The sequence below is a fragment of the Microtus oregoni genome, unplaced genomic scaffold, assembly GCF_018167655.1.
Source record: "Microtus oregoni isolate MIOR12 unplaced genomic scaffold, Mior012 000005F_ref0000423, whole genome shotgun sequence".
Classification (NCBI taxonomy): domain Eukaryota; kingdom Metazoa; phylum Chordata; class Mammalia; order Rodentia; family Cricetidae; genus Microtus; species Microtus oregoni.
Window position 1 is genome coordinate 3,104,261 of NW_024543064.1, and position 24,144 is coordinate 3,128,404.

The window sequence follows — 24,144 nt, forward strand, 5'->3', positions numbered from 1 at the left end:
GGTTCTCATGTCTATGTAGGAAGGCTGCTGGCTGCAGCTCATTTCCAAGGCCCTTCCTTGACTTTGCACTTTTCGCCCTCTGTGTGTTAAGTTCAAAGTTGGGTTTTGCCCCGATAGTTCCCCAGGGACCCAGCAGCTCAAGCCTCCATGGGAGACTCTGCCTCCTCCGTGTCACTTCTGTCAGAGAAAGCGGACCTCAGAGTGCCTGTCTTTCACTAACCAGCTATGCAGATACGACTAACAAGGTAAGGCACCGGGAAGTGCTGGGTCGGGGAGTGGACAAGATTTCTGAGAGCCTGGGAGACCCAGGTTCCGAACTCTTTGGTTCTGAAAAGGCGGCAGTTGCCATAAAATCAGGAAGGACGACACTGGATTGGAGACCAAATAACCGGGCAGAAACACGCTCCAACCGAACGCTGAAACTTCATCTGCCTGGACGGAGGCCAGGCCCAGGCAGTGGGGAGAGCTCCCCTGCGGAGGACCCTCCCCAGCCTCCCACAGTCTCTCGCATCACCAGCGCCACGCAGCTCCGCTGGAGGAAACTTTCGCGCAGCCCTGTCTCTCGGAGCCCCACGAGAACGTCCCCTCCCCAAATCAGCCCTCCGGGTCCACTGGGCGTACTTAGAACCGGGTCCGAACCTCTTAACTGCTTCGCATACCATCCGGTTACCGTGGCAACACCATCCGGCGGCGCCCAGCGGTCCAATCGGAGCCTGCGGCCTCTTTCGAGCCTTTCCCAAGGTGGAGACCGGGACGCGGCTAGGGATGGGGAAGGGGCGGGCCAGAATCCTGTCTCCGGCGCCGCCCAGCCCACTCAGAGCCCAGGTCGCCAGTTCAGCTCCAGGGAGGTGGGCTGGAGAGCAGAGCTTGCCGGCCGGGTAGGGGGGCTCAGACTCCTGGTTGAGGGGCGGGGAAGGAGGGTGACGTGAGCCCGGCCGGGCGGGAGGAGTTGGGACCCGCTCGCGGAGGCGGGGGCAAGCGCCCAGAGGCAGACGCGCAGAGGGAGGCGGCCAAGCGGCGCGGGCGGCTCTGCGGAGGGCGCGGTGGGCGCGGGCGGCGGGGCCCGGGATCCCCGCGCGCCTCCTCCGCGCGGCGCCGCCGCCGCGCGTCCCCACGCCCCGCGCTCCACGCGCCCTCGCCCCGCGCCTCCCCTGCCCGCCTCCTGTCAGCCTCCCGGCCGCAGCCGTCTGCAGAGCGAGCGCTCAAACGAAGCTCTCCGGCAAGTTGATCGGTGGCAGAACCTGGGACGGATCCCCCCAGCCCTGATCCGGCGGCGCGTGGAGGCAACCCGCGTGGGCCAGAGGAGTGATCCTCTAAAACCCCGGCCACGCCGATCACAGCCTCGCAGGTCATTGCACGGTGCGCCGCGCCACCGGCTTCGTTGCCTGCCGCCCCGGAGGGCAAAGCCGCTCTCCTCGGATCCTCGCGGCCAGCTTCGTCGCCGGTGACAGCTCCAGAGAGCGCCCGCTTCGTCGCCGCCCGCGCCGTGTGACCTGCGGAGGGGCCCCGCGCCCCGACACCCAGCAGGAGGATGTGCGTCCCCGCGGGCCGGCCCGCCTGAGCGATGCGCCCCCTCGGCGGCGGCGCGCCGGCCGGCATGGAGCCCCGCGCGGCCGCGCTCTGACTCGCTGTGCGCCCCGCGGCCGGCGGGCGGCGGCGGCCCGAAGCCGGAGAGCGGCGCCACGGGACGGGAGCGAGCGGGCGCGGGCGCCGCGCAGATGGCCGGGGCAAGCAAGGTCTGAGGCTCGGTTTCCCGAAACGTGACCATGTGGATCCAACAGCTTTTAGGACTCAGGTGAGCGACTCGTCAGGAGGCAGAGTGCGTGGGGGTGCGTGGGTGCTGGGCTGGGCTGCTGCTCACTGTTGCAAACGATGGCACCGCTTCTCGCCTCCCGAGGCGGCCCGCGTGGTGCACCCGAAGCCGCGCAGCGTGGCCGCCCGCCGCTGGTTCCTGCGGCCAGGCAGGGAGCTCCGCGAGTCTGGGGTCGCTTGCCCCAGTGACCTGGAAGCTAGGCGCGCCCGCGGCTCGGGACGCCAGCAGCGCAGTGTCCTGGCCCGTGGCCCCGGCGCGCCTCCTCTCGAGAGCCCGGCGCGAGTTGCGGGCCGTTGGGCGCGGCGGTCTCGGGGGCCGAGGCTGACGCCGGAGCCGCTGGAGAGAACCACCAGCCTTCCCAGTTCCCGAGCCAGCTTTGCCACTGAGTTGGAGGAACGCAGAACCCCACAGCGGCCCCGCCAGCCGTTCTGTCTGTTCCTTGGGACCCTGGGGGCCCTGAACAGAAGTGTAGTAAGAGCTCAGCTGCCGACCCAGCTGCTTTGGGGGTGACCTCCTGGCAGAAGGTCGCACGCAGCTGGCGGACAGCTGAGTCTGGAGAGCTTGGATTCTGGGGAGCAATAACAGGCAACCCCCTTCCAAGCACTTTTCACAGACACACAAGCTCACAGGGCTTGTCAGTGTCTGGGACATTAGGGCCAGGAGGAACTCAAGCCCAGCGCGGTTATGGGGCCGGCTAGAAAGACCCTTCTGAAAACTTTGACCACCCACTGAGTCGCTTTGGCTTCTCTGGATCCTGCCCTGGGCGGCCAAGGGGTACCCAAGACGTAGTTGCCCCTTTTGCAGAGCGCAGTGCCTACCACCCTTGCCCTCATGAAGGGGGTCTCTGGCCAGAGCTGGTGCGCTTGGGTTGGGGGTGGGACTTAGGCTGAAACGCAGATGGAAGCAGAGAAAGGCTACTTGCGCTTCTAGTGTTTGTCCACTGGGATGCACTGCGCTCCCGTGTTGAGCATACAAGGGGTTGGTGGCTGCTGGAGCAGGCAGCCTCTGCAACCCCCACCAGCACGAAGCTGGGGAGAAAGTGGGGCCAAAGGAGGGAGGAACATGTGTGCGACCTGATTTTGAGAAGTCTGAAGGAGACTGGCATGCGAGTGTTTTCTCGCTGGCCTTGATTTACGAGTGAATTTGGTGCCTGGGAATAGATGTTGGCCGGCATCATCTAGTGAGGGCTGTCAGGCGTCATTACTGGCGTTCCTTTTCCTGGTGGCTGGGTTTGTTTGCGCTGTGGGCTTTAAGACGTTAATCGCCAGCCTGATCGGCTGAGTGTGGGGCGCTGGCTGAGCCTCAGTCCACCATTGGACTGTGGTGAGATAAGGTTTAGCCCCCCCCCCCACAGTTTTGGGGTGTGGACCAAAGGAAACAAGACCAGCTCTTGGCCCCCATCTAGGTGCCCGGTCTGTCTGTCTGTCTGTCTGTCTGTCTGCCTGTCTGCCTGTTTGCTCTTCTGGTCTGGACTGTCCAGTTCCCCGTTAGATCCCAGGGTCTCGAGGGCAACCCAGAGGATCCCCTCCCCGCCCAGAGGCAGCTTGAGTTCCTAGCTGTTTCGGGAGCCACAGTCAGTCACTTGCTTGCTGGTGGCAACTTACCTGCAAGTTGTTAGATTGAAGGGTTAGTACATTCTGATAAGGCGGAGAGAACAAACACCAGCAAAGAAATCTCCTTTGGGGGCTCAAAATTCACTTAAACCGCTACCGTAGAACAACACTCGCCGAGCCAGGTTTTCAGAAATGCTTCTGTTGGGAATTTTGAAGTTTGACCTTTTAGGGTCCCTTGCATGTTAGCATGTAAGATTTTATACACATGCATGCTGCCACCTGCCTCCCACCCCAGGAAGGGCTGCTACCTCTGAGCAATCCTGAGTAAGTGTTCACGGCAGGGGAGCAGGGGGATTTTGTTTCCCTCTGGGCAGGCACAGGGAGCCCAAACCCAGGAGTTTGCACTTTGGCTCTGCAGCTCTTTCATCTCTTGCTGACTGCTTCCCTCTGCTCCCTGGGTGAGCACTGGACACCTTGCTGCCATGCTTGGAGCCTGGTTGGGCCGAGGTGGCGGAAGGCAGCCTTCCTTCTGCCTGGGAATAGGTGGTTCCCTGTAAGCCCAGGGAGGGGCTTCCTAGCTCCCACCCAGAGCCAGGGTTGGTTACTTCTGCGATGAAGCCAAACTGTATACGAAGCCTTGATGCTTTAGGAGGCAGGAGCAGATGGAGTTGGATTTTCCTGCTTTTATGTCTTTATTTATTTATTTGTTGGTTATTTGTATCTGGGCTTCCTTGGGTCCAGAGGAAGACAGTCCTTGAACGAGGCTTGGGGCTTGCTGGGCTGAGTCCCTGAGCAGCTCAGAGGGTTTGCTTACTCAGCAGGCAGCCCAAATCCCCAGATCTGATCCTGGTGGCTGGTTGCCTCTGGTGGGGCTGTGGTCTGAGGAGACTGACCTCATGGGGTTGTGTGGAGTAGCTGGGAGCAAGCACCCACAACGTTTGCTGGGTTGTGTTCAGGACTAGGCATACAATCACGGACTCAACCCTGCTCAAGTCTTGTTCCTCACAGGCATTCCCGACTCCCAAGCCTGAACTTTCGGCATCCCTTCTGCGAGGAAAGTCCCCTAGTACATGTTCAGAACGCAATTCACAGTTTTCTCAAGCCCTCCCAGTGTGTGCTGTGCTGTGTTGTGTCTGGGCTTCCCGGCAGGGATCCACTGGGCTGGCTGTCACCAGCCCCAGCACAAAGTCCCCCCAGCAGCTGGGGCTGCGCAGCCAGGTTTTAGTGGATGGAGTCAGTGCTCTGTCCGCAAACACTGGGCGCAGGGTGAATGCTGGCTCACTCTCCTTTACAGCTGCTGCTGCTAACTGAATGGCAACTGGAACCCATCTCGGGTCAGAGGCCGTGATACTCCTCTGGATAATAATGCTGGAATGAATGGTAAATTTAGGAGGTAGCGGAGGGTTTCCAGCAACATCAGCACACCCCACTCCTCTCTCTCATCCTTGGGCCAGCTGGAGGATTTGGTAGTAGACACCCCCTTCCCTGTCCGTCTCTATTCATTTACTGATTCCCCCCTTCTCTTCTGTGCCTTGGGGAAGGGGGCAGAGCACACAAGCAGCTCTACACCTCTCTGAGATGTCTACCTCCGGTCCCCAGAGAAGGGGCAGCTTGCTTATCCCTCTGTGTGCCTGCGTCCTCCTAGCTGGGATCCCTTGGGGGCTAGCTGCCTCCCACCCAGCCTCAATGTCTTCTCTGACCCTGACAAAGGCAGGGTGTTTGTCAGACATTGCCCCGAGCATGCCGTGGAAACCTGGGTTCTTACAGAGCCTATGGATTTGGAACCCCGAGCTGTGGGTCTCCTGAGCCTGGGGCTTTTCTCTAGTGGTTATGTGGGAGTCACATGGTTTTAATACACCGTTGCTAGGTTTGCTTCAAAGGGTTACAAGTCAGTAGAGACCAAATTGATGTAAAGATTAGCTGAGAAAGCCAAATATATCCCTGATCTAGATTCCTGCGTTTGAAGTCTGGCTGGAGAGGGTTTTGCTTGCCTCCTGCCTGGCAGACCGAGAAGGGGAGGCAGGCTGGGGCTTGTGGGTCTAGAGAAGTTGAGCGCAAACCAGGCTTGTTCCTCCTCTGAGACCCCTTCCAGGAATTTAAAGGGGCTGGTGACTCACGAAGGGCTAGCGGGGAGCTTGGTTATGTAACTCAGATAGACTCAGCTAAACGGCTTGGAATAGAGTCAGGCCGGAGTGTGCCCCTGTCAGAGCCTAAGCTCCTCTAGTGGCCCCTAGGTCCCCCGACTTCTATCCATATCAGGGAGAGGGTCAGATTAGCTGTAGGGAATCCACCTAGTTGCTGAGGACCCTCACCAGGGCAGTAGCCCAGCCATCATCACCCAGGAGTGTGGAGTGCTTATTACCAGGACAGTCCCCCTTTCTGGTAGGGCCATGTGGTAGCTACTGAGCTGTGGGCAGATGGCCTGGGTTAAGTAGGGCAGGTAGGTGCAGGGAGGTAGCTAGAAGGCTATGCTGGTCCCTCCAAGGATGATGGAGGGAGCCACAAATCCACCATGGGTCTGTGGGATCCCCAAAATTCTTCACCAGAATGAAGGAGAAAGTGTCTGAAATTGTCATTTGTAAGAATCAGATCTGCTCTGTCCCCTTACGCCCCTTCCCTTCTTGTCCCTCTTGTCCCTTCGGGTCCAGGACAGGCAAGAGGAGAGAGAGACATGCCTGCACCCCGTAGAAGGCCCCTTGTTCCACCTTTGTCCCTTACACCCCATGGAAAAGCCAGGGTACAGAGCTGGCATTCATTAGCTTCCGTGATGTCACCTCTGCCCTTTCCTGCTTGGCTTGATGGTATTCTGGGTCTGCTCCTTGTCACAATTTTTCTTCAGGACTGACCTAAGAGGGGCAGGGTCTGCACCAGCTGGCTCCCCTCCCTCTTCTGAGCGGTTGCCTGGGCACAGTCCCTGCGTCTGGCTGTCTGCTCTCTCAGGGCATTGCTTCCACTCCTTAGTCCTGCTTGTGTTTTGACCACAAGGGCTGCTGGGTTGGGACAGCAACAGTGGTGGGAACATGTATCTTGCTGCGGGACAAGACACAGCGTGGAGGTAGGTAATGCCGTGTAGAGAGGCTCGGAGATGCACTGAGCATCCTGGGTTGTGCTGGATGGGATGCCCAGGGTCCATGGGCTTACAGTGTGCCTCATTCCTCATTGCTCCCTGGGAAGATCGCCCGGCAAGCAATAGGATGCACAAGAAATGCCTGTCCAAGCTTAAATGTGTCAGCATGGCACAGTGCCCCTATTTTATCAAGTCCCACTTTTGTGCTTCTCCCTGGATCTCTACAGAAATCCAGGAGAGAGAGAGAGAGAGAGAGAGAGAGAGAGAGAGAGAGAGAGAGAGAGATATTCCAGCCTTAGGCTTAGACGTCCTCCTGCTCCAAATAGATATCACCTCTTCAACCTGGCTTATTGAGGGTGAATCACATCGTTGGATTTTTACCATCAGAGACACACTCCTTTGGCTTGAAGATTTTTTCCCTCTCAATTAGAATACAGACATGCTTGACAAAACAATCCCTTCCAGCTCTCTCAGCCATTATCAGCTCGGTACGAGAGACAGTCTCAGACTTTGTGGGTGAGAAGAGAGCATGGAGGTGGTGTCTGTCTGGGGCAAAAGGTGTCACTGAATGAGGAGGGGAGAGCCCTGAGGGGCAAGGTGGAAGCAGGTGTGTCTGACTTTACAGTCTGCAGGTGCTACTTGTCTCTCTGTGTCTGCAGCTTGGGGCAATGTTTTCCTGCCTTTTAGGATGACAGATCCTTGTTTGATCCAGCTTAAGCTGAAATGGGTCTGTGGTCAGCATGTGCATGTGTGGAGGAGGCTGAAGGAATTAGTTAATGAGTTGTGGTCAGTACACACCCGAGGAGGTGACTGTTTGCTATGCCAAACGTGTGCAGTAGAACCATATTGTACCTGGATGAGGCTTGCCTGCTGCTCTCAGTGCCTCCTGCATGAGCAGTACCCATCTCTGCCCTCAGATGCCCACCCCACTCGTGGATATATTATTCCTGATGTGTGCAAAGAAACCAGGTAACCATAGGTGCTTTCCCAAACCCCACACAGTAATCCCGCCCTCAGAGTTGTTGCTGACCAATGAGGGCACTCTTCAGAGGGCCAGGACACACGGAACATGGACTGAACAGAGATGTTGAAATTCCCGTTGGCCTCGTTAAAACAGGTGGAAGCCTCTCAGAATCCATTTTGTTTAGTTTAGACAAATAGCATCATGCCATCCTGTGTCAACATAAAATCTCAGTTTGAGGCCAGGTCATGGTAGTGCACACCTTTAATCCCAGCACTCGGGAGGCAGAGGCAGGCGGATCTCTGTGAGTTCGAGGCCAGCCTGGTCTACAAGAGCTAGTTCCAGGACAGGCACCAAAGCTACAGAGAACTTTTGGTTCAAAAGAACCAAAAAATAAAATCTCAGTTTGTGACTTGTACAAATCTCAAGGGAGGTGTCTCTGCCCTTCCTAGGACACAAATGCCCAATTCCAAAGACCCAGTGATCACCTGAGACTGTTGGCCATTATGCTGGACGTTGGCTCACTGGACATGGGCAGGAGAGAACCAATTATCTCAAAGTCTGTCCCCTCTGGCCTCAAGCCTGTCCCTAGGACAAAGCTGACTTAGTGCAGGCTCTGCGGCCAATTCTGGCTACAGCCCTCTTCAGCACTGAGGCCCTCTACCTCTGCGAAGGGTGAGGCTGTTCCTAAATCCCATGGAGGTGGGGGTGATTCTGTGGCCCTCAGAGGCCTCAATCTAGAGAGGGGATCCTCTGACCCAGCTGAGCTGACAGGGCCCCCAGGTGCCTCTCCAACATTTTAAACAGTTTTCTAACTCCAGGGACCTAAGGGCTAGCTGTCTGCTCACTTGTCACAGAGGCTTCTTGAAGTCAGGATGGGGAGGTGCCTACGGGTAAAAGCAGCATGTGAGGGCATAGGTTACCCAGGAAAGGCCACGCTGGCCTGTGTGGGAGACATCAGACAGCACTGGGGTGGATCATGTATCTGCTGAAGTTACATGTACAACACGAGATGAGACCAGGCACCCTAGACTGCCCCCAGAGAGCTGTAAGCTGCATGGACTCACCTTATTCTGTCCCTACACTTGGCACTCAATAAAGATGCTGCATGGGGTTCCATGGGAGAGAAACATTGCACCATAACTGTGTGTTTGTGTGTGCTTGTGTGTGCGCGCATGCGTGTGAATGTGTGTGTATGTGTGTGCATGTGTGTGCATTTGTATTTGTGTGTGCGTGTGCGTCTGTGGTATGTGTGTGCACGTGTGTATATGTGTGTGCATGTGCATCTGTGGTGTGTGCTCATGTGTGTATATTTGTGTGCATGTGAGTCTGTGGTGTGTGTGTGTATATGTGTTGTCTGTGGTGTGTGTGCATGCACACGTGTGTATATGTGTGTGCATGTGAGTCTGGTGAGTCTGTGACTGTGAGTGTTGGGGTTTGGAGATCAGCGTATATCAGCATTTGTTATTAATGTCTCCCTCACTGAGAGAAGTACCAGCTTTCAGATCCTTCCCACCAAAGAAGGAGACTTGAGTGGTCCTAGGATGAAGTCTGAATGAGATGCTGTGGCAGAAGCTGTGCTTGCAGCCCGGCTGCTGCTGCTGCTGCTGCTGCTGCTGCTGCTGCTGCTGCTGCTGACTGGGAGCCAAGGATCTCCAGGGGCATGATGGGCTTACTTCTGGCCCTAGGCAGATAACCAGGCCCAGCTTCTGGGAGGTGGAGCTTAACTTGCATAATGAGATGAGCAGACAAGAAAGTACCCAGGTACCAAAGACCAACCCGGCTGACCCACAGGGGTCACTAGTGGCCTAAATTAGCCAGACACATCTGCAGTTTGAAGTTATGTCTAGACCAGACAGGACCCTGAGTTCTGATAAGTAACACTGAATGTGACGTCAACTATTTTGCCTTGACTGGCTCAGTTAGCAGGGCAGCTTCCTTTGAAGACGCCTCAGTTCAAATTTGTGAAACCTGAGAGTGGCAGAGAAACAGCTCACATGGCTTTGCATGACCAGGGCCAAGGCTATGGTCTCTTTCCACTGACACACAGGCTTCCTCTGCTGCAGCTAGATTCATCAAAGAAGGCAGAAGGCTCCCAGATGCATACGGCTGTAGGAGCAGAGGGTCGCTGGAGGAGAAAGGGTTTGGGAATGTCTGCTGAAACACAGTATAGTTGGGCTGTGGAGGCCATTTTCATGCTTTTTTCAGCAATATCTGATTTAGAAAAAGCGTATGCTAGAGAAGGGCCCATGGTCCCAGCAGAGGCAGCCCAGGCTCAGTAAAAAGCTGTTGAGAAATGAATGTTTTTAATTCATTTTATGAAACATTTTTAGATCTAACAAAGCTCTCTCTCTCATACGCACACATCCCTACAGACTAATAATGTCCATGAAGATGCACAAAATATTCTTTTTAAAGGCATTTATGTGTAGGAGTGGTTTTTTTGTGTGTGTTTGTGCTTCTAAGTGCCTCACACACATGCAGTAACCAAGGAGGCCAGAGGGTGGCACCAGATCCACTGGAACTGGAGTTAGTGATGTTTGCCAGTTGCCATTTGGATGCTGGGAACTGATTGGGGGTCCTCTGCAAGAGCAGCAGACTATTAACTGCCAGGCCAACGCTTCCCACAAAATATCCTCAGTGAGATATTAATTAGTAAATAGATGTCAGCAGTATGTTTAAAAAAAGAAAGTCCACCAAAGAAGTGAGGGGTGGTCTGTGACGGCAAGAATGGTTTGATCATCTGACCGTCAAGCAGGGCAGTCTACCATATTAGAAAGAGAAAGGGGGGAAAACCGCACACCTGTCTCAATGGGTAAAATTCAACCCATTCTCATGCCAGCTCTCAGAATAGGAGGTTTTGTTTTTTCACTTAGCTTGATCGTGGATGTCTGTATTGACCTGTGATTAACCTTCTTTACACTGGGGGAAGAAACTGGCCTCATTTCTCCTGAGACTGGGGACAAGTGAACAACGTGTGTGGTCCTCATGCTGCCTCCACAGAAGACACAGGTCACAGAAAACAAGACAAACATACAAAAGCCAATTGTGTTTCTAGCTAGTGGTAACAAACCTATGGAGAATGAAGCATGAAACAATGTTTCAATTTGCTTTCTCTTGTGTTGATGGACGCCATGGTCCAAAGCAACTTCGAGAAAGGGATTGATTTCGTTTTACATGCTGCAGTTCAGCATTGACGGGAATGGAGCAGGGACTGGAGGAGGGTTTGAACAGGAAACCGTGGAGGAATACTGCAGACTGACTGGCTCTCCTGCCTATGGATGACACTATGTGTATAGTGCCTTTGAGTTATCAGACATCAATTACCAATCAGGAAATTCCCACATAGAATTCTGGGCTGTGTCAAGTTGACAGCAGAAGCTACCTAGAAGATTGTGTTATCAGCTTCCCTTTCCTTGGGCAAATGGCAAGTCCTGGAAGAATGGAAGACTTATTTTAGTTCATAGCTTCATAGTTTCTGAACCACCACCACTCTGTTGCTTCGAATGAATGTGGCAGCAGGAACTGCCCACCTTGTGGTAGCTGGGGAGGTCTGGGGTCCTAATATCTGTCCTCTCCCAATGCATACCCTTAGTGACCTGACATCTTTGCCCTGCCCAACACCCAAGGGCCCATCACTTGCCAATAGCACCATGGAACGACAGCCACACTTTTGAGACATTCTGGGGATACATTCCAGGGGCTCAGGAGGAAACAATGGTGGATTTATCTAGAAAAGAAATTGACTGTTGACTCTGTGTGCCAACAACAACAGCATTCCAGTCAAAGATGTTGGAGAAACCGTGAGTGAGTGGAGAGACATACCATGTCCATGAATCAGACGATATTAGTTTTCCTCAGGTTGATGAACCTTCCTGAACACGACCCTCATCCAAAGATCAACAGCAAAATGTGTCTGTTGTGAGGGTGAAGTTTTCATGTGTGGCCAGAGGCTGCCTGATGGCAAGATTCATTGTACAACAATGGTTGTAAGATTCATTGATTCATTGTATGATAAGGGTGGTAAGATTCATTGTACCACAATGGTCTCTGAACTTGGAGGCATGATCGCCAGGGATATGGAACAGACTCAGGAGTGGAGCCCAAGCCCACACCTGGATGACTTTATGGCAAAGATTCAGATTCAGTGACATGATGGATGGCTGCATCTCCCCAAATGGGGCTGGCGCCACCACACACCAGGGCCACAACAGAAGAATGAACCTCAATTCTCCCACCCTAGGAACGGATATGCTCAGAACAGTTACAGAATTAGGTGTCAAATGCACAGCTATAAACATTCAGGAAACAAATGCTTCTGGAAATGTCTTTAGAATTGACACTGAAAACATGACCCATGCAAGAAAAATATATGATGAATTGAACTTTATCAGAAATTTAAAGTTTGGTTACTGAGGAGGTGGTCCAGGAAGCAAAGTCCTCACTGTGTGACGGGAGGACCCGAGTTTAGATCCTCAGAACCCATGTAAAAATCAAGGGGGGTGGGGGAATGTGAACCCATATATGTGGTGCATTGAGAAGCAGAGGCAGAGGGATTCTTAGAGTTCTCTAAACAGCAAGCTCAGTCGACCAGCAAACTCCAGGTCTCATGAGAGACTCTGCTTCAAAAAATAAGATGGGGAAGGGTTGAGAAGACTTCTGGCCTCCATGTGTGTACACGCTTGTGTATGTGCTTGCACACCTCTACACATGTGCGCACACACATGCAAACACACGTACACAGGTTTTAAAGTCCGTGCGAAAGCACAAGGCACAAGTGGGAGGTGGTATTTATCCAGGGTTGTTGCTCTTAACACGGAAAGAGCCCATGAACCCAGAGCCGCACTGGCAAAAACAGGCAGAGGGCCTGCTCATGGGCAAACATGTTTCCGTGACCCCCAAAGCCCAAGATAATACACATGGGAGCCGTGAGGAAAATACACATGGAAACCCCAGCAGGACACACTGCCCACCCATAGAATGGCCGGGATAAAACACAAAGTTGGTTCCACCAAACTCCAGCAGGGAGGTGGAGAAACTGGGCCACTCCTGCAGCCTGGGTGGGCGGTAAATGTCATGGCTGTGCTTAGAAGATCTTGGCAGGGTCTTCCAAAGTTAGACATGGAGTCTCACTTTTCTTCATACTGGCAGGAGAAGCCTTCAGGCGAGGGTCTGTAGCTTCAGGCAAGGGTCTCCGTGCAGTGGGAGCAGGGCTTCCAGTGGGTTACCAGCTGTACACGCAGGCACACCCGTATACAGAATGGGGCAGACTTATGGTTATAGTCAGCAGACTGCAGGGTTTCGAGGGAGTGACCCAGGGGAGCCCTTCCAGAAGGATGCTTGCAGTGGGAGTTCAAGGCCAGATCCTGGCAAAACCCTAGCAGTGGGGCCTGGAGTCTTGGTTTCTAGGGGCAGAGAGAGCACAGAGACGTTGTCTTGAAGGACAGATGGAGGGGCCTTGGAGGTGATTGCTGGCAGATTCACCTCTGTCAGCGTCAATAACCGGGTTGTATTATTTACCGGACTGTAGTCTCTCAAGATGTCACGGTGAGGGAGAACTGAGTAACGGGTGCATAGGAGGTCACCACGCTCCGTGTGACCACGGCTGTGAATGTACGACAGACTTAAAAGCGAGCATTTAATTAAGGAAAGCAAGCTGACACCCGTTTACTCACGTGTGGGAGGTTGGCACCTGGTGGAAGTGTGCGCCTGCGCGCTGGGCTCCTCGAGGATGCGGATCTGGATACCGTGCATGCCTGGCGGCGCTGACTTGGGATGGGGGATGCTCCTTTACAACGCTGGCTGTAGACGTGAGCCATGAAGTGGGCCCTGTGTGTGACTGCTTCAGGGCTCTACGTGTAGATGGGGCACGGCTCTGAGATCTGCTGCCAGCGGAGCTAACGAGTGACCTGCTGCATAATTACAGGATCAGACGAGCTGTCCAGATCCTTACGTAAACCAGGTCAGCTCCGAAAATAGAGCAGCCATTTTGGGGTCAGTCCTACCACCCTACATTGGCTCCGCTGTTCTGAGACCAGACTCGGGGATTTGAAGTTAGATATGAAAACAACCAGCGTCTTCTTTCTGGCTCAGTGAGAGGAGCACTAGGTAGGCTGAGGCAGAGGCCAGGGTGGCCCCGCTCCTCACAGTTTGCTTCTAATAAGAAAGAACTGGGGCGGGGGGCGGGGGAGTCCACCAGCACAAGTTGATTGGAATCAGAAGCGTGGCGGATGCGCTGCTTTGGACTTGGCTGTGGGCCAAGTGACCTCATCTACACCTCCTAAGGTGCTGGGAATGATAGAACATCTCCGCCTTCTACACTATGGTCTTGTGCCCCACTTCAGTGAGCTAGACGCTTCATCTGCCTCATCTTAGCCCCTCCTCATGCAAAACAGGAATGGCTGCCCTCATTCCTCTCCTGGAAGGAAATGAAGCAGAGAGAGGCAGATTCACTGGCCTAATGTCACACATCCAGAGAGTGGAAGAGCTTGGGTTCGAACCCAGGTTTCAAGAACTCTGAGGTTCACTGTTCCTCTTTCCACAGTCCCCTGTAGCTTTTGTGTTTTATGTAAAATTTGTGTCTCGTTCCCTTACTTAAGTTGCTTATTGGCCTTTAGAGAGAAAAGAAGAAAATGAATACATGAATGAATGAATGAACAAATAAATAATCAGGAGGTCTCGGCCGTCATGACAAATTCAAGTCAATAACCGAGGGTTTAGCTACATGTACAGTTGACTCTAAAGCTCTCTGGCACCCACAGGGTTCGGGAAAATGTTCTTAGAATGGGAGATTATTTTGCATTTTCTGTGTTGTGTGTGCATCATGCATGCATGTGTGTGTGTATGTGTGTGTGTTGATGCATGACTATATGTACATTTCTATGGCATAGACATTGATGTCTGACCTTTGTTTAGTAATTATCACCCCATCCTGGAGGTCTCTGAGGAGGGTGCACTTACCCTTGATATGGTGTATGTTACATAGTGTTCAGGAGAGCTTTGAACTGCAAGCTTTGCACCTCCCACACAGGTGGGAAGACTGGTCATTCCCAACGTTTGTGTGTTTGCACTCACTGCGTGAACCCCTAACTTAACCATTCACAGATCTTGTCAGCTCACTGAACTGAGCTCCTGTCTCCTCGGGAGCCTCGTGTAACACAGGTTGAGCCCTAGCAAGGCCCCTCTTGCTATGCCTGGTGAATCTGGATTTTGGGTCCTCCCTGACAACTTCTCACCTGGCTCTCTCTGTGGATTCTGCTGTCCTGAGATAGCCTGCATGTGGAGTCCTCCATGTGTGGTTTTTATATCTGGTTTGCTTTGTCCAGCCTCCAGGTCTCGGGGTTTGCCCGCGTGTAAGTGTGTTGCTTTCACGCCTTTTTTATTATTGAGTAGTGTTCCACTTTCCTGGACACACCACAGTGTGTGTCTAGTGCATGTAGGCATGCCTGTGAGATCATTGTCCTTGTTACCTTGCCTCCACTGTCTCCATTGTTCTATTTCACACACACACACACACACACACACACACACACACACACACACACTCCCTGCACCGTGGTTGTCTGCAGAGGTTAGGGAATAAGGTCACGTGTTGGTTTGTATCTTTCTTGTTGCTTGAATCAGAGTCTCTTACTTACAGCCATGCACCAGGCCGCCTGGCTGCTAGCCAGGGATTCTGCCGTCGTGGTCACCCATCTCTGCACAGGTGTGCCAGGATGGCAGGTGTTCACTGCTGTGCCCACTGCTGCGTGCATTCCTGGTATCCAAACTCTGGTCCTCACGCCTGTGTGACAAGTGCCCTAGCCACTGAGCTGTCTCCCCGACCATCCCATTTTGTCACAGCAGATGTAGATACCACAGCCTCCCAGGAAGCACCTGGTGTGTGCTCAGACTGATGGGAAATGCACGGCCAGCTGTTTGATGCTCACTCCGGGCTGGAGCTTGCTCCTTCCTGGTCTCTGAGGAGACATGTTCCCTACAGAGACTATTGTCTAGCTGTTTGTTTCTCCTTCCAGAAGCATCCGTTATGTGTCCTCTGCGTGCCTCCACAGTGCCGTGTGTTGACGTCCTTAGTCAAGAACAGAATTTTCCATTCTCCTTGGTACAGAAGCACTGTGGACTGGGACAGTTTAACTTTTTAGAAGATGGGCTCCTGGCCTGTGCAATGCTTGGAGTTGGAAAGGAGGTGCCATCAGGGTCCCATAAGGGGTCCAATGTGTTCCTCCCTGTGAATGAGGGTGCATGGTCTGTGGGAATTAGGAAATAATGTAGATCATTCCGAGAACCTCTGGAACATCTGTCCTATGGAACATCCCACAGCCAGGGTCATTATTTAGGTGCGCAGAGCCAGAAGAGCACAGTCAAGCTCCAGGCAAGTCCTGGGGAAGCACAGACCTCTGCTCTGCCCCGTTTCTGTCCATGGACTGTCCCTGTGGAAGCCAGGAGCTAAGGGGACCTGCTGTCATGAAAGGGAGATTGAAGCTGGCAGTCACCTTTCTGGCAGGACAGACCAGTCCCCTGGGCACCATTCATCTCCTTCTGGGGCTGTGGGATGCCAAAAGCACAGGCTGCAGTGGCCTTCCCGGACTTGGCCCTCTGTGCAAACCTGGGTCAGTCCCCCTGACTCCCTCATCTCAGCTCCATGGTGAGCAGGACTCTGAGTTCCTCTGTGCAAACCTGGGTCAGTCCCCCTGACTCCCTCATCTCAGCTCCATGGTGAGCAGGACTCTGAGTTCCTCTGTGCAATCCTGGGTCAATGCCCCTGATTCCCTCTCCTCAGCTCCATGCTGAGCAGGATTCTGAGTTCTGTGGGCTAAGAGGGAAGGTGCTGTTGGCCGTGTCACTGGGTCGGGGGGCATAGGGTGTAAACGTTGGGGACCGTGTGCAGTGTGTACACTACAGTTCTGAGCCAATGTTCTACCCGGTGACATCTGTGGGTCCTGCTGGCAGATGTGAGCACCAAGCTAAGCAGCCACATTTTCAGTCCTCATCTCCAACCCCTGCGATGCTTTCCGGTGGCGTTGCTGCCGTGGGGCACTCTAATTACTTCCGTTTCCAGGGAAAACCAGGGAGGTCCCAGGATGGGTCTGAGTGCCAGGCATCGGGTTCTGGTTGCTGATCTCTTCTGTGACATCTTCTGTTTCCACACTAACAGGCTCCCTGTTGAATTTGACTGTGTTTATAGGAATATAGTGTTCAGCGGATGGGGTTGGCAGCCCAGCATCCAGGGATAACTTCCTGTGAGTTCCGTGCCAAACCTACATAGACGCCCTGGATATAGAGGTGAAGAGACGGGCCTCTTGAACCTGATAAGGAAGACAGTTGGCAGTGGATAACGCTTGTGGTGGCCCATATCCCCAGCTAGGCCTGATGTGAGGACCAGCTTCTCTGTGCAGCCAGAAAGGAAGCTTCTCTGTGTAGAGAAAGGAAGGCCCTACCAGCTCTTCCATGTGCTTGGCCACGCCTTCCTCTGGGACTGCTGTGGGTTGGGTTTGGAAGGGATGTCCTCCCCGTCCAGGTCAGAAGCAACCCAAGGATAGAGTGGGTGGTTCTATAGATGGGCTGAGTCAGCTAGGTCTGCCTCAGTTTCCAGGCCCCACCTTCCTCTTGGCTCCAAGTTGCTGCCGCTGGAGTATCGGGATGGCTTCACTCACCTTGGTCAGCAGCCGGTGTCTCATCATGTGCTTCACATAGCACCTGTCACCAAGAGCCAGCATGATGACTTCCAGGAGACTCCGGATTTTATTTATTATTGTTTGGAATAGGGTAGCCTCGAACCTGATGTGTAACTGAGGGTGGTCTTGAACTTCTGATTCCTCTGCCTTACATCTGAGCGCTAGGACTATAGGAATACAGCACCACACCTAGTGTACGTGGTGCTGGGGCCAGAGTCCTGGACCAGCTAGACAAGCGCTTCACCAACTGAGCTAAAGCCCAACAACTTGACATCTTAAACAGACTTTGTGTGTATGGGTGTTTCGCCTCCCTGTATGTCTCTGTGCCGTGTGTGTATGTAGTACCGGCAAAGGCCAGAAGATGGCATTGCTTCCTCTAGAGTGGGAGCTGCAGAGGGTTATGAGCTGACATAACAGGTGCTGGGAATCAAAGCCTGAGTTCCCTGCAAAAGCACCCAGTGCTCTGAGCCACTGAGACATCTCTCCAGCTTCACAACTGGGTATGCTTTTTAACTTAAATTTCTAAAAAGATATTTGTTTATTGTATGTATATGAGTATTTTGTATGCATGTATACCGCATGCTTGCCTGGTACCTGTGGAAATCAGAAGAGGGTGGTTGGAGTCCCCGGTACTGGGGTTACTGACAGCTGTGACTGGCCGCATGGCTGGTGGGCACTGAGCCTAGGTCTTCTTCAAGAGCAGCTGAGCTCACAACCACAGAGCCGCCCCTCCAGCTCCACAGCCGTCTGTTTTCGAATGAATATTTTAGAGCCAGTTTCCAGGTAGGTCTCTGTGTGTGCAAAGGACGTCCCCCAATTTGGAGGCAGCCTTTGAGGAGACTCTGCTTCAGGATTACCGAGGGCCAAGCTCTCTCGAAGACTATGTTACCTGGACGGTGACTGTCCTGTCTCAAGCCCGTGCTCAGTCCCTGCCCCCTGTTCTGTGAAGAGAAAGTTCTAGGCTGTGCTTCCTGCTGGGATGAAGCTAATTCTTCAGAGAGTCAATTACACGAAGAGAGAGAGCAAACTTGTTTATTTTTGCGACGCAATTTCAGAACTCCAGCAATAGATGATGGAATGGCCCCATTAGGTCCCTGATGCTGTGGCCTTGTGCCCACAGGCTTCCTGGGCCTTTGCCTGGTTCCCAGTGCCTGGCCTGGGCTGGTGGGCTGACTGAGTTAGATCCCACCCATGAGGTCCAAGGGCTCTGCTCTTGCTGTTCAGTACTTTTTAGCCATGTCTGAGTCTCTCCACGAGGCAACAAGTCAGACAGATAAGGAAGCAGGTTAGAGCTGAGTGTGTAGGACGGTGAGCTGCAGGCCAGGCAGCCATGGCTCTGGCTAGGTAGAGTTGGGGAGCTGTCTTGTATGTGCCGTATGGCATGTGAGGACTGGAGGAGGCAATCTAGACCCATTCCCAGAAGTTCAGGAGATCCAAAGGCTGGAGTTGGGTCAGGTGGGACAGGACGAAGTAGGGCCCTGCCTTGGAACAGCGAGGAGAAGAAATGTCTAATGGAGTCTTGTGAGAGAAGCTAGGAGGACTGAAGGAGGAGGGGAGAAAGAGAAGAGAGAAAGGAGGGGTTTCAAACAGAGGAGCAGAGGGGAGGAGAGGAAGAGGGAGAGGAAGATAGATGGAGAGAGAGATTCTTATTTCTGCTTACTCGGGAGGCTGTATCAGGAGACTCACTGATCCTGGCCTTCCTTAGTTCCCCCCAAGGTGAAGCATGAGTTCTGGGAGGGGAAACAGGTCCCTCTGTCCCCCAGGGACTGATGGGAGGGACTTCAGAGGCAGCGCCCAGGGCTCTGTCTTTGCTCCTTCGGCTTGGAGCAATGGAACATTCTGGAGAAACATTCTTGACTTCTATGTTCATAGAGGAGGAGAGATAGATCACAGGAAGGACACTCCATGGGAGCTGTGTGTAGAGCCCAGTGTCCTGTGTGGAAGCTGGGTCACAGTAGGACATCCAGAACCCAGAGAGACATTGGGAGAATCATGGAGGAGACCTTGGAATCCAGAAGACAGCAGCCTGGCTAGACTCTTGCCGTCCCCTCTCATCCGTAGTCTCAGGATGCTAGTGAAGCCCCAGCTCAGCCAGCCCTGCTGCCTCTCACTCTGGTCCCCAATTGCATCTCCCTCCCTTAGACAGCACCTGAACCCCAAGCTCCCATTCATCACCCATCCCTCACAGGGATGCCTCCAGCCCACTGTCATGAATTCAGCTGGTCATCATGCTAAAGCCTGTGCGTGTGGATTTGGGGCTGAGCTCCTGAGATGTGAGGTGGGACCCATCAGTAGGAGTCAATAGAAGTTTCTAGTGGAAATGGTCTTGCAGCTTCCACTGCCTCTTTGTGGGGTGGATCCTGTGCAGTAGCGAGGCGGAAGGTCTTGTTCTCAAGGCAGCAAGTGGGAGGAGGAGCATGGGAGAGCATGTGTCTGTGCCTAGGAGTGTTGCATGCATGAGTTTGCATGCATGCGTGTGTGTGTGTGTGTGTGTGTGTCTTGGTATGTGTGTATCTTGGTGTGTGTGTGTATGGTGTTTGTTGGTATGTATTGTCGTGGTGTGTGTGTTCTTGGTGTGTATGTGTGGTGTGTGTATGTTGTGTTGGTGTATGTGTGGTTGTGTATTTCTTGGTGTGTGTGTGTCTTGATATATGTGTGTCTTTTGTGTATGTGTGTGGTATGTTGGTATGTGTGTGTTGGTGTGTGTGTGTCTGTGTATATGTGGTGTGTTGGTGTGTGTGTCTGTGTGTATGTGTGTGTGTGTCTGTGTATGTGGTATTTTGGTTGGTGTGTGTGTGTGTCTGTGTGTGTGTATTGGTGTCTGTGTGTCTGTGTCTCAGTGTGTGATGCCATGAATGGTGTGGGTTGTGATGCACCAGTGAATTTGAAAATCACCAGCACCTCTGCTTTCTGCCCTCTCCGTCTGCAGCCACCCAGCAGTTCAAATACTTTAATTAACAGACTCTCAGCAGTCTGTTGAGGTCAGGGAATATCATTAACCTTACTTCACAGATGGGTAAACTGAGGCGGAACAGGGCTAAGCAATTCTCTGAGATCTTGCAGTATCAGCAGATCAGTCCCTGAAGACACCAAATGAGTCCACCTAGCACCTGACTCGGGTCCATCCACCACAGCCTAGCCAGGGGACCGAGGTCGCTCTGTGCTCCTGCAGGCCCTGACCACAGGCCTGAGGCCCAAGGGGCCAAGCCTGCCCTGACTAGGTCTCTTTGTTACTCTCATGTATGTGGTGAGGGAGTGGTGTTCATGCTCTAGAGTTACAGGAAATGGGGGTTCATGCCTGCCTCTTCCATCATCCCAAGGTCCCTTCTACTGTTCAAGTCATTCTAGGTAGGAGCGCCAGAACCCTGAATCTCACTAGGTAAATTTATGTCCATGGCAAGAGGCACGTTTGGGTTTTCAGAAAGGACTCAGAGTCATAAAGAGGGACTTGGACATAGCCAAAAAGAATGGAAACTTGGCTCACTTAATAGGAAGAACTCGTCAGTTTATGGCCATATTTACAGAGTGTACCCAGTGCATTCGCTCATCTGCAGTGATCCATACTCTCCAGTTCTAAACCTTTTCCGCCATCCCACAGGCAGCGCTCACCCTTGAGCGGTCATTGCCCATCCTCCTGGTGACAGTTCAGCTAACTACTTCCTGTGGATTGGTTAAGTCTAGGCATTTATTATATAAATCTTCGACGACCTTTGCTGTCTGATTTCTTTCATTTGGCATGGTGTTTCTGAGAGTCAGTCACACTAGTAGCAAGAATCAGGATGGAAAGTCCATGACAGCCTGTGGCCCCTCTGAATGCTGTTCTATACGGGTCTTCCTTGCTGGACAGCCATCTGTGCGGCAATGAACTTGTGTGTGCACACGTTTCTCTGTTCGCGGTTCTTCGAGGTATGCGCTGCTTTCCTTACTGCAATGACGGAACACTGAACAGAAACGGCTTTAATGGAGAGATTTATTTTGTTCTTGGTTTGGGAGAGTGCCATCCACAGAGGAGGGGACACTCTGGAGGAGCAGCCAGGACATGGGGTACACTCTGGAACCAGGGCAGTATAAACTGCCTCTAGAGACCTTTTGCCAGCGAGGCCACACTTCCTAAAGGCTCTACAGTCTTCGGAATAGTGCCATAGGCTGGAGGCTGAATTCTGAGCATGAGCCTTTGGGGGCATTTCAGAGCCACAGCGTCGTGAGGTCACACTTGGTTTGTGTCTTGGCTGGGACTGTCTTTGTTCTTCCAGGCCAGGGTACTGCCCGGGTTCCTACCCGATTCTTGTGTGCTCCCAGGGTCCCTCTGAGCTTCTGCAGGTGAAGCCTCAATTGCTCCACATGGGGACGGGAGTTGCTGACTTCTTGAAGCATGGTTCTGATTAGTGACAGTTCAAGCCAGCCCAGGCGCCCGGACTATCCCACTGCCAATGGGTCCTAACCCCAGATCACCGGCATGGGCGCACAGGCTCCGAGTGGCCTTTCTGTCCGTTTCCTTATCTAACCAGTCCCCTGGGAGGGAAGCGGCATTTTTATAAGCTCTGTGCTAAGCAGGGATTAGGAGCCATTTGGGGAGTGGATTAGTGCAATTGCCCCTGGGATGAGTCCTACTCTTGGCGACTTCTGCTTTTTCCTCATCCTGGACCTTAGCGCTGAGCCACGTGGTCTATTGAAAGTCGTAAGCTGACACTGATCCTTTTGCTCAACACCAGCCTGGACCCAGGGTAACAGGGAACCTGTGACTCGGCCTCCCTGGTGAGCCTGCTGCTTCCAGGGGGATATGCTGGCTTGGGAGCCTGCCTGTCACTTTCCGGTTAGAGGAACCTTCTTACTGACTCTACCTTGCACTGCTTGGTTCTCTAGAGGCTCTCCACAAGCAGTCAGACACAGCCACCTCTGCACTCGAGTCTCTCCCAGAGGTGGGGCAGGGCTCTTCACTCCCAGCCTTGAACATCTGTGGGTTCGGACTCCAGAAGCTACCGGCAGATCTGCTCAGAAGCACATGAAAGAGAGAGCGAGCCCCAGTTAACTAGAACAGGCGTGCCCCAGTTAACTGGAACAGCCATTGACAGCGTGTTCTGGGGTGTTCCAAAGTGTTCTGGATATTTTGTCTCTTCCCTTCCTGAGAAGCAGGGAAAAGAATTGAAAAAAAAAAAAGGTCGATGTTAAGAAGCTGAAGTTTTCCCAAAAACACGCTTCCGAGGGAGACTCCAGCACACAAAGCATTTCAGCCAGCAACCTGAAGCCCTTTCTCCTCCATGAGGGGCACTTTTGGTCGCTCGGCTGGAGACCACACCTTCCCCAGACAGCTCCGTTCTTCACAGTGGCTAGAGTGGAGTGGGGCCGCCCCTCCTCCTGAGGAAACAGAATGGGGTGGAGCACAAAGAGTGAGCTTGGCAGCAGGGCCTGCATCACTGGGAAGGCCTTCATGCAATAGCAACCGCAGCTCTGGGCCTAAGGGGGTCAAATCACATGTCCCGCTGTGCCCGCTTCCTCTTCCTCAGTCCTCACGGGTCCTCACCCCCACCCCACACCTTCAGTGCCATCAGAACCCAGCTCTTCCCCAGTGCTGAACCCACCTTGGTCCCCCAATTCTTCCCCAACACTCTTCCTAACTCCGAGTCCCCATCACATCCCTGTCCGTCCAAGAATGCTGGTGCGAAGACCAGGAAATCAGGAAGGCCCCCTTAGCTCTAATTCTAAAAGCTGCGAGCATATCGCTTGCCATCGAGTCTGCACATTGAAGCAAAAATGGAATTCCTGGGTATTCAGGAGGGTAATTAATGGGAATGCAGCATTTCGGGCAAAGTTGATGAGGCCCGATTGTACTGTAGTGGTCCTAGCCACAGGCTGCAGACGGCTGCATCCTGCTCTTCCGGGAGATGGATGAGAAACCAGTGCTCTGTTCACCAGGGTGTCAAGGCCCCTGTCACCCGGGTGCAGGTTCTTCTGAGACTCAGAACTGCTGGAAGCCCTCACGTGTGTGCACTGAGTAGCCTGTCTTTGCAACCCATGTTGTACGTGGTGATCATGGGGCCCTCAAACTGACGTGGAGTAGACTAAGCACTTGGAGTTACGTTGGTCTCCACAGTGGACATTATTTCAGCCAGTTTCCTCTGGGGCTGTTGGAGCCTTAACTCATCCCAGCCTGAAGGGGACTTAAGGTACCGCAGCAACAAAGTCTACCAGCCACAACGGCCTCAGCCCCAAAGGCCACAGGACAGCACTGAGTCTCGATAGAGCTGGTCTCCCAGCTTTGGTGCAGGGCAGTGGACAGACACCTTTTGCTTGCAGAGGCCCACGTGGAGGCACATGTTTTGTTTTTCAGTATTTGTTTCAAGCTCACTCCACTTGACCTGGAGCCCTAGGAGAGATAGCCAGGTAGACACCTGAGAATCCAGGGTGAGGGCCCTTCCACGGAGGACACAGCCATCTGTGGAAGATGTGGGTTGGGAGAGGCATCTGCAGGAGTGTTGCTGGCTCTCTGGTGCGTGGCCCCATCATGTAAATGATGCAGGAGAACTTCAGGTCCCACTGAGATGCTCCACCGCCTTGGAACTGCAGGTCTGATCAGAAGCCAGTACGTACTGTCTCCTCTCACGTCATGGGGAGCCCGATGCCGAGAGTGACTCTGGGCAGCTTTGGCTCAGGTGCCCACCTACGGGGCTTGGGGTTCTTCCCAGGCTCAGGGTCCAGGAGAAGTTACAGGGGCTCTGCCGGGTGGATACATGGCATGGCATGCAGGCCACGTCCTCCCCTCTCTCCCACCCATGGTTTTGGATCTTTGGCAGAATGTTTGGTGCAAAAGGAAGACTTGCTTCGTCTCTGTCTCCCCGGGCCTATTTCTGTCGTGCTGTCTGCCTCTGCTCTTCCTTTTTTGACATTCAGCATTTTCAAACACAGATTTCGCACAGATCCAGCGTGAGTCACAGGGCTGGGTGGCCACATGGAGAATTCTGGAGTGCAGGCTGGAGAGTCTTCCTGCAGACTGGAGAGCACTGCCCCTTTTGTGGAGGACAGGGACAGGAGAGTGTTGTGTGACCACCATACCTCTGTCCCTCTTCACTCTTCGGGTC

At 53.4% G+C, this 24,144-nt stretch overlaps 1 protein-coding gene across 1 annotated transcript in view; it reads left to right on the forward strand.

Annotated features, from left to right (window-relative positions):
• The first annotated feature begins 869 nt into the window (after nt 1–869).
• Ajap1 (adherens junctions associated protein 1) overlaps nt 870–24,144 on the forward strand; it is a 114,896-nt gene continuing 91,621 nt past the window's right edge. Inside the window, exon 1 of the mRNA XM_041651067.1 lies at nt 870–1,795. Within this exon, the coding sequence (XP_041507001.1) occupies nt 1,767–1,795 (29 nt within the window). The 5' untranslated portion in view covers nt 870–1,766. The remainder of the gene's footprint in view (nt 1,796–24,144) is intronic.